Source organism: Sesamum indicum, unplaced genomic scaffold, assembly GCF_000512975.1.
Source record: "Sesamum indicum cultivar Zhongzhi No. 13 unplaced genomic scaffold, S_indicum_v1.0 scaffold00109, whole genome shotgun sequence".
Lineage (NCBI taxonomy): Eukaryota > Viridiplantae > Streptophyta > Magnoliopsida > Lamiales > Pedaliaceae > Sesamum > Sesamum indicum.
In genome coordinates this window covers 61,886-71,944 of record NW_011628044.1, presented here as the reverse complement: position 1 = coordinate 71,944, position 10,059 = coordinate 61,886, and the positions used below count along the sequence as shown (strand labels likewise).

The window sequence follows — 10,059 nt, the reverse complement described above, 5'->3', positions numbered from 1 at the left end:
TATAGAAAGGTGGATGAATATGAAAGCTTATCTCAGATCTATGATATACCTTTTTTAAAGCTGTGGTACAGACTGCAGAGGATGGAAAAAATCATGGTTTGTTTGGGAATTGGGATACTCAAAGCTGCTGCTAATTGTATTTGCATATGATAAAAAAAGTGGAGGTGGTTTTCTTGAACGAAACCGTTTCCCAACTAGTACAGATGGGTCTTGCTGTTCAAAGTTAATTTCGTGCGGCATAAAGTATGGGAAAAGGGGATGCTCTAATAATTCTTCTACGTAACATTTTTTTGAAGGATTAATATTTGTCTGTCTCCAGAAGCAAGTTGGCATGAAGAAAAGCAAAGCTAAAAGACTCTGAATCCCTATTAATTAAAATTCCTTTCTTCTTAGAGGTTGCATTCCATACGTAAGAAAATTTTATCTTTTATCAAGTATAGGTGGATTAGATAGCAACTGTGTATATTTTTCTCGTTTTTTTATAAAAAAAAAAAGAAAGAAAGAAAGAGAGAAAAAAAATTGATGTTGATGTGATTGATGCAGATTATGTAGGTAGGGCATGCGTGTATGTGGGATTCTTGGAAGAGTGAAGGCCCCATTAATGAAGTGGATATTTCTTTGTGATGGATGGATGGATGTTGGAAGTTGGTCATAAATACACATTAATAAGTTCAATCGCATTGGTATAGGAGATGGAGATAGAGAATTATGAAAATGTGCAACACGTAGGTTCCGGTTCCAGTTCCAGTTCCAGTTCCAATTCCAGCTGCGTCTGCACCTTTGCCGGCTTCTTTCTCAATGTGGCTGAATATATTCCCTCCATAGCCACATGTGGCTGAATATAATATTACTTTATCGGGTCAACGCCTGATTATAAAGGGTGCAGTAGTCAGTATTGCATGATAAAAATAGTTCACGAATTTCCACATGATCATCAGTTAATTCTGAACATAACAAGTTAATGTTTGAGCATGGGATGGGATGGGCTTGCGATTGATGAGGAATGAGGAATGAGGATCATCTCATTACATTAATAATTTTGTTTGTTGACGGACATATCCACCACCCACCACCCACCACCCACCACCCATTCCTCCTTAGTACAACTTAGGGGCTACCTTATATGGTTAGGTTAGGTTTTATCCACCCAAAACCAAATTTTCCATTTCTACCTAAATTACCAAAATTCGCCCGATTCCATTCATTAATCCTGACTGCACGCTCCTGAATACAACTCCCTTCTCATTTCACATCTCTCTCTCCCAAACATAAGTTGACAACAATATGCACCTACAGAGACACACAATATATTAATATTTTTCATCTAAATTAGTTAATTTTTTTTCATATTGTCAAGAGTTTATTTGTTTTTTGGTTTCTATTTTTAATACATATTACGTGATTTAATCATTTAACAATAAAAGCTCCAATGTCTCCACCATACATACCTGTACTGCACTGCGTGTGCAAGTCATGAAATTAGATTTTTCTTTTTATTTTTTGGTTGGGGGGTGGGGATTAAATTCTTCATGTATGCGAGTATTATTAATTTTAATATGAAAAGATTATTGGTTGGCTGGACGAAATGTGGCGACGTCACATGGCAACTTGGTTAATAACTCCATGCTGATCAACAACACTACCTATAATTTGATTGGCACATCTAGACAAGAATGAGGGACAGCTTTGGATTTATTTCAAATGTTTTGATTTCATTAAAAGGTAATCTTTTAAAGTATTATAAATTTATAATAAAATAGGAGTAGTGATTTTATGAAATACCAAATAGTTTGAAAATTGTAAATACTTAATAAGATATGTATTATTTTAGGAATAATTGTATCATCTTTTTATAAAATTTATTGTAATTATACGTAAATATTTTGTAATTATATATAAGAATTATGTTTTGTACCTTGATTTTCATTCCCTTTCAACAAACAGATCTATCAATTAATTTGAAATTTATTGATATTGATCAAAATATTTGAACGAAAAATTTATATTTTAATCCTGATTAGCTTATTATAAATAAATTTCAGATATATATAATATTTTTTACGTAAACTAATCTTGTCCATGTTCACATGGTGTTCCGGATTCCCCCTAGTTGAGGTTGAGGTTGAGGTTGAGGTAGGTGAGCTATCCATCTGTTTCCATACGATTTCTTAAAGACAGTGATGAGTCATTAAATGTCGGGCCAATTGGTTTAATTTTCTTGCAGCTTTATGTTTCTTCTCTTCCCTCTTTCTGCTACTCTATAAAAAACATACTCCATCCCCTTTTTTTCTCCTCCAATCCCAACCAACAGTAGCGGTTACAGCACTGCCTTTTCTATCCAATTATTTCTGTTTGAGAATCTATCTACTTCTTGAGCTTATATATTAATTTTCTTGAAACAAGGCAACCAACAATTTTTTGTTTGAGACCAAAAACAAATACAGAAAAACAATCAGAGCTATATATCTAGCTAGCCTCATTCGATCTTGATCATTTTATATATATATACACACACACACACACATAGATATGGAGAGATCTGGTGCAGCAGCAGGCGGTGGAGAAACGAATAATAATAGCATAGAGATGAATGAGGAGAGGCTACTGGCAGAAGTGGCTTTCAAGGACTCCTCATCCATGGTCATTAAAATCAAGCGAGCATTGCCCGACTTTTTGCAGTCTGTGAAGCTCAAATATGTCAAATTAGGCTATGGTTATTCATTCATTAATCCTCCCTGCACTCTCCTTCTCTTCCTGTTCCTGTCTTTGTTTATAGCCACTGCCATCCATCAGCTCATCACTGGCCTACCACTCTTCACCCTTTTCTCTGATATATGGATGAATCAAACACTTAATGTCATGGACACTGCCACCCTCGTATTCGGCTCAACTCTACTTATGTTCTTGTTGGCCATCTACTGGGCCAAGCGACCAACCCCTGTTTACTTGGTTGATTTTGCATGTTACAAGCCAGAAGATGAGAGGAAACTGTCCATAGATTCATTCATGAAGTTGACAGAAGAAAATGGTGCGTTTGAACAAGACTCAATTAACTTCCAGAAGAGAATATCATATCGTTCCGGGCTTGGTGACGAGACCTATTTCGCAAAGGGCATCACCTCCAACCCCCCAATGCTATCCATGAAAGAAGCCCGTTTGGAGGCAGAAGCCGTCATGTTTGGCGCATTGGATTCTCTCTTCAGCAAGACAGGTGTTGAGCCTAAGGACATTGGTATTCTTATTGTCAACTGCAGCTTATTCAATCCAACCCCATCTCTCTCTTCCATGCTCGTCAACCGTTACAAGCTCAGAACAGACATCAAGAGCTTCAATCTTGGAGGAATGGGCTGCAGTGCTGGCCTCATATCTATAGACCTGGCAAAACACCTACTTCAGGCTAACCCTAACACATATGCAATTGTGGTGAGCACAGAGAACATAACCCAGAATTGGTATTTCGGCAATGACCGCTCAATGTTGCTGTGCAACTGCATATTTCGGATGGGGGGCGCAGCCATTCTGCTGTCAAACAAGGGCAGAGACAGGCGGCGGTCAAAGTATGAGCTGGTTCACTCGGTACGAACCCACAAAGGAGCGGATGACAATAGCTATAACTGTGTGTACCAAAGAGAAGATGACAAGGGCATAGTTGGAGTTTCGTTAGCTAGAGAACTGATGGCGGTGGCTGGGGATGCATTAAAGACGAATATAACGACGTTAGGGCCTCTAGTTCTGCCATTCTCGGAGCAGTTGATGTTTCTTGTAACGTTGGTGAAGAGAAAGGTGTTGAGAGCTAAGGTGAGGCCTTATATACCAAACTTCAAGCTCGCATTCGAGCACTTCTGCATACACGCGGGGGGGAGGGCAGTTCTTGATGCGATTCAGAAGAATCTGCAACTTACGGAGTGGCATATGGAGCCATCAAGAATGACGCTGCATCGCTTTGGGAACACATCTAGTAGTTCACTGTGGTACGAATTGGCATACACAGAAGCAAAAGGTCGGGTTTCCAGAGGTAATAGGGTGTGGCAGATTGCATTCGGGTCGGGTTTCAAGTGTAACAGTGCTGTCTGGAAAGCGTTGAGGGATATCCCTGCTAAAGAGTGCAGGGGTAGTCCATGGTACGATTGTATTGATAAGTACCCAGTAGAGGTGCCACCTATTGCATAGTGAGTGCGTGCTAAGAATGTTGAGCTGAGCTGCCCTGCCGGCCTGCATGCACCCTTCTACTTTGATATTCTTAAGTATTATTACTATATATTAGGGAAACTGGAACTCTTATAATATATCTATGTATAAGCATTTAAAAGACCTTCTGATCATCAGTATTTATCAATATGTATGTAGCTAGGAAGGAATCTGTTTCAAATTTTTGAGTTAAGTATATTGATGGAAACAAATCAAGATTCAATTACACACAAAAGCAGGGAAGATCTATTAATTTGAATTTTGAAGAAAGTTAAGGGGAAATTAGAAACATGCGTCATCGCACATTTAATTCCAATCCAATTACTTATTAGGGATAATTATGTTTACGGCCCTTCACTCATTGTCTTCTTAAACAAATCATCCCTACTTTTGGAAAAATTATAAAAACCACCACCCTTAGCAGCCTTTAAAACTCAAAATTGCCCTTATTGACTAGGTCAACCTTTAAAATAATTTTTCAACAATAGAAATACCCTTAAAGGTATTTTTGTAATTATCAAAAGGTAGAAGGGATGTTTTACTTATAAATAGAAATAGAGGGTGAATTTAATAATTTTACTACAGGATAATTTATATATAATTAAATTTAATATTTTAATTATTAAAAGGTACAATTTTATATAGAGATTCAACAAAAAAGTTAATATGATAATTTATATTTAAATTAGAAATTAGTATAAATAATAAAAAATATATATATGTTAGTCCTATTACTCATCTTCATAAATATTACTTTGACACCTCTTCACCTTTTAATAATTATAGAAACACCCTAAGTGCATTTTTGTCCTTGAAAAATTATTTTAAAGCTTGACCTAATTAATAGGGGTACCTTTAGGTTTTAAATACTGCGATGGGTGATTTCTGTAATTTTTCAAAAGACAAGAATGATTGTGTAAAAAAACAATAGGTGAGGGTGTGTAAATATAATTATCCCTTTTAATCAATACAAAAGCATATATCACTGTATATTAGTAGTACTAGTCAACTTTAAGGGATAATTTATACTCTCATTCCCAAAGATTTGATATAATCATATGTGGATCCTCTGTGATTTTGGAAAATTATATCTAGTACCACTGATATTTACTTTCATCTTATAAATAAATCCATTCATTAATTAAAAGTCACTGAATTTGCTTATATTAATGAAAAACCAAATAAAAATTCATATTTATATTCTCAATTGACTTATTACTGTTTATAACAGGTCAAACAAATCTTGTATGATCAAATTATTCTTATATATATTTACATGTTAATCCTGTGAAGATGTACTTTACTAATACAAGGGTAGTTTAATGAGAGATTTTTTTTTTAACCTGCAATAAGTTAATAACAACTAATAAGTCAATTGAGGGTAAATATTAATTTTTATTTAATTTTTTTTATTAATATTCACAAATTCGGTGAAATTTTATAAACAAAGTGATTTATTTTATAAATGATAGAAATATTAAGTATATTTTGGAGGAGGAGACTATAATTATCCAATCTTAATTAGGTAAGCCCATTCTAGCAAGTGGCAACGCCATTAATTGCTGACCGAGAAAGTGTGACTGTGGATCATTTAAAGTTTGCAACTAAAGAAATTATTTAGTTGTAATTGATTGTATTTTCATCTCGTCCCAACGAGAAATAAATGAGATTCGGAATGAGTATGTGATTAGATATGAGATAAATAGTAAAAATAATTATTGTGATGTGTACAAAGTACTGAGTAAAAAAAGAAAATATAATAATTGTAAGTAATGTGATGTGTTTTCTTTAGTATAACTAGTTGTTGTGATACGTTGATTTTATGTGTATATAATAAATCATTTTTTATACTTTAAAATATATTATAAATAAGAGTATAATATACAAATAAATACATTATATTAAAAAATTAAAAGAAAAAAAACTAATTTATAGTTAATGTATAATTTAGAAAGTTGAATAAGTAAATTATTTTATTAGTTGAACGGCATTTTGACTTTATAAAAAATTGGTGCATTGTGTCATTAATCGCAGTTTGTGAGTATGGAATCCCTTATATATATATATATATATTAGTATAGATAATTAAATTTGTTTGAAATAATTTTTGTTTTAGATGAGAAAATTATTCCACAACCAAACACCACCTCATTGCTTGTTTGATTGGGTTAAAAATAGGTGCATAAGAAAAGTATAAGTAAACAACAATGTACAAAAAACAAATAAATAAATTGATGTTTGATTAAGGAGAATAAATAGATCAAAAATAAAAATGAATGTATATAAAATTCTCCGGAGGTCTAATTTTGTTTTCATCCATAATTAAGTGGAAAAATAAATTATCTATACATATAATGTCTCTTAAATTCTTTTTTCTTCTCCAGCTAATAACACCAATACAAGTGTGTTCTTATTTTTGTTTGATAGCATATTTTTATTAATAAGCTTTTAATTTTTAATAACTTAAATATTTTAGCATAATAATAGTTTATCATTTTTTACTACAAAATAAAGATAAATGTACAAGATGAAATATTTGAAATTTACTTTCCTTCAATCATATTAAACAATTCAAAAAGAAACTATATTTTTTTCTCCTTCCCCTACAGTTGATATATTGAAATCAATTCTAATGAAATAAATACTAATAGTCACAACTAATAACTATTTAAATAAAATCTTTAAAAATTAGAATAGTCACTGGAAAAAATATATATGCTACATAAAAAGAAGCACACACAATACAGAAATTTAAAAAAAACATACATTTTTAAGAAATTAAAGTAACATGTAGGACAATGTCCTACTTATTCAGAATGTGATCTTCAAGGTAATCTAATACTTATTTGATAACAAATATTAAACTATAACTAAAAAGCACCAAATCAAAATAAATTAAATAAACATGTTTATTCTATTTTAATGAATTTTTATATTATCAACACATATTTTTAAATTTTCTTATTCATTACTTCTCCATATAAAAAAAATCAACCACTATGTATTTTTATTTATCTATCTTTGTTATTATATATCCTACACACATATATGGATATATACATGCGTGTGTGAATTTTTTTGTCTGCTTGTGTATGTTTATAATTATCTTGACCCAATATTATATGAATTGAATTGACATTTACTTTAACTAAAAAATTGCATATCTATGATGTAGAAAAAAATTAGTTTTTATAATATAAATGAAGTGGGGAATAATTATTTTATTTTTAACTGTATTCATTTACTTTAATTGTAAAAATGATATTTTTAAATCTAATTTAACATATTTTTATTCATAAATTCATCTTATTATTATAATGTAACAATTTTGTTGAGTTAATTAATTTTGGTTGTTAGTAATTTTTTATGCCATTCATAAATAAAAAAACTTAAAAATATATGATATAATCATTTTGTTACAATCTGTTTTTATAATCATCTTATTTTATTTCAAGTAATATTTGCTTCATAATATATACTATTATAATTAGTTTGATTTATTATTTAATTCAAAATAAGGACTTTTTCACAATATTATTAAAAGAATTGGTAAGTTAGTCATATTTACTTGTATTATTCTATGATAAATATATAACCATGTTACTTTTTACATATTGTAATTGATATATCATATTTTTATACTTTTTCTAACTATAATTGCCAAAAAATGCATTTATTATCATAAATAATTATAAAAAAGCATATGAAAATACTAATATTATTGTACAAGTAATTGACTTTATACTAAAAACCGCCTCAAATCATCCCAATCCAATTAAAATGTAAAGTGCGATTTTGATTATGGTTGGGCTGGATTTGAATTAAACTTTTTAAAAATTGCAAATATGAGGTTAGATAAAAAATAATTAAGTCCAACCCGCACGTACTAGAAGTAGGTCTTGCACATTGGGTTGAGTCGCGCGTACGCTTATAAAGTGTATATGGGTTACTCTCCTACTTGCTAGGACCAAGACCACCAGCTGCAGAGAAGCGCAGCAGCCATAGAACCATGTGGGCCGCTCTGCCACTTCAACCACCAAAACCATGGCCACTCAACGCCCTCTCCACCACCAAACCACCTCCACTACATTCTGTGCCCATCGCCAACCGCCAAAACGGAGGCGAAATGGGTGGTCCGCGGCAGGTAGTTGTCACTGCCCTCAATTCCAATAAGCCACAGCACCGAAACGCCACAAAATCAAGGATAGAGTCAGAACCACCCCCACCCCTTGAAAAGCAAGAAAAATTGGAGGAGCAACAGCAACAACAGCAGAGGCAGAGGCAGCTAAGTGGCGCTGATGTACTGATGGCACTTGAGAGAGCCACAGCCGACAAAACCAAGAAAAAGAAAGCGAGGAGGAACACTGGTGGCCTTTCTAGAGGCCGCAATAGTGCGGGAACAGCGAAGCAGGAGACTTCCAATTTCAGCGATGTTAGGCCCTTATGCATTAAACCAGAATGGAGTGATCGGTTGGAGGAATTGGAAAGGAGACTTCAACAACTTGCACATAGTCAAGGCCATAGGTGAAAACTTGTATTCCACTCGATTCAGGGTCTTTCTCAAGATAAACGCATTTCAGACATCTTTCTAAGATTTTACACCTGTATACAATAATGTCAATATGTCTGCACTACATTTAAGGGCAAAAAGGAGGTGAATCGTTTACCAATTTTCAAGTTTACATGACATCATTATTTATTATGATTTGCTTTATCAAATTAAATAATTTTGCTAAAATTTTAAAATGTTTTTAAATCTTCCCTTGTTCATTAAAAGTGTATTATCTTCTTTTTTTTCTTTTTGTGATTTGGTAAAAAAGTATCTTGTTATATTTTGTTAGCACGCAAAAAGAAATAAAGGGACACATACATTATTGATTTAGAACCCTCTCCAACCAGCAGCGCGGGCAAAAAGTTAGTGATTTACCAATTACCAAACGCAAGCACCCTGGGCCACATCTGCTCTTCGACTTGGACAATACATTTTGCACCCACGATAAGATGAACACCATACAATTAACAAACTTAACATCTTTGATTTGCCCATGATAATAATTACTGTTTCATCCACCAAGAACACTCATTGTTTCAGAGGTTCAAATAAAGGCTTCTCTCCTCCTTGCCCCTTAATCCTCACTTATAGTGTTTCGCCAGACACTGCATCGATAAATGTGAAAATATCATAGCACTAGCATTCTAACCTATAAACTTCATGCCCACTAGGTTTAAGATCATAGCATGACCCAATAGTTCCACGCATGCTCCTACCCTCAAGCATGAGATGTAGCTGTCTAGAAAGAGAATAAAGAGAATGCTCAATGAATCATAGAGCTAGAGCAGAATCTTAAATATTCAAATTCATATGTATAGTAATAAAGCTCTGCCAACAAGTGTTCACACTGTTCTCTCTTCCCAGACAAACGAACAAATAGTAAAGAACATGATAAAATATAGTTACTGCCATCATCCTAATGCTTGAATTTACCACGTCTATTTCCCCTGTGCCAAGGTTGAACAAGCAAAAAGGCAAGTGGCTCAGGGATATACTCATCTGCTACAGCTGGCTATCCAAGTACAACATTTTACTTCTCCCCACTTCTAGTAGGGCCGGTATCGTCTGTTACGGTTACTATCATCATTACTACTGCTCGTTCCACCTCGTGCTTGTGGTCCACCAGCACCATTGCTCCTATCATTCCTCCGTGGTCTGACAGGTGGTGGCATCTGTACACCAGGTTGCTGGCTATAAAAAACACAAGCCAGTCAATGATATAGAATCTCCTCATTAATCATCAACATCAAAAAGTACCATAATTATATCCAGAGCAACTTACAGAACATAGCCAATTCGACCATCTGGTAAAACCATTG

At 33.4% G+C, this 10,059-nt stretch overlaps 3 protein-coding genes across 3 annotated transcripts in view; 2 read left to right on the top strand and 1 right to left on the bottom strand.

The window, feature by feature from the left end:
* Positions 1 to 2,269: 2,269 nt before the first annotated feature.
* LOC105178827 (3-ketoacyl-CoA synthase 1) lies at positions 2,270 to 4,381 on the top strand. The gene has a single exon (XM_011102364.2). The coding sequence runs from the start codon at positions 2,530 to 2,532 to the stop codon at positions 4,168 to 4,170; it is 1,641 nt and encodes a 546-aa protein (XP_011100666.1). The 5' UTR covers positions 2,270 to 2,529; the 3' UTR covers positions 4,171 to 4,381.
* Positions 4,382 to 8,025: 3,644 nt separating this feature from the next.
* LOC105178826 lies at positions 8,026 to 8,858 on the top strand. Its single transcript, XM_011102363.2, has one exon. The coding sequence runs from the start codon at positions 8,198 to 8,200 to the stop codon at positions 8,714 to 8,716; it is 519 nt and encodes a 172-aa protein (XP_011100665.1). The 5' UTR covers positions 8,026 to 8,197; the 3' UTR covers positions 8,717 to 8,858.
* A 649-nt stretch (positions 8,859 to 9,507) lies between these two features.
* The window catches only part of LOC105178825 (heterogeneous nuclear ribonucleoprotein Q), a gene marked incomplete in the record, with an annotated part of 5,134 nt that continues 4,582 nt past the window's right edge, over positions 9,508 to 10,059 (bottom strand). Inside the window, 2 exon segments of the mRNA XM_020699462.1 lie at positions 9,508 to 9,931; positions 10,023 to 10,059. Coding sequence (XP_020555121.1) covers positions 9,787 to 9,931; positions 10,023 to 10,059 — 182 coding nt within the window.

Excerpts from the sequence above, each read along its gene's own strand:
- LOC105178827 (XM_011102364.2), top strand. The coding sequence starts at position 2,530 with ATGGAGAGATCTGGTGCAGCAGCAGGCGGTGGAGAAACGAATAATAAT.
- LOC105178826 (XM_011102363.2), top strand. The coding sequence starts at position 8,198 with ATGTGGGCCGCTCTGCCACTTCAACCACCAAAACCATGGCCACTCAAC.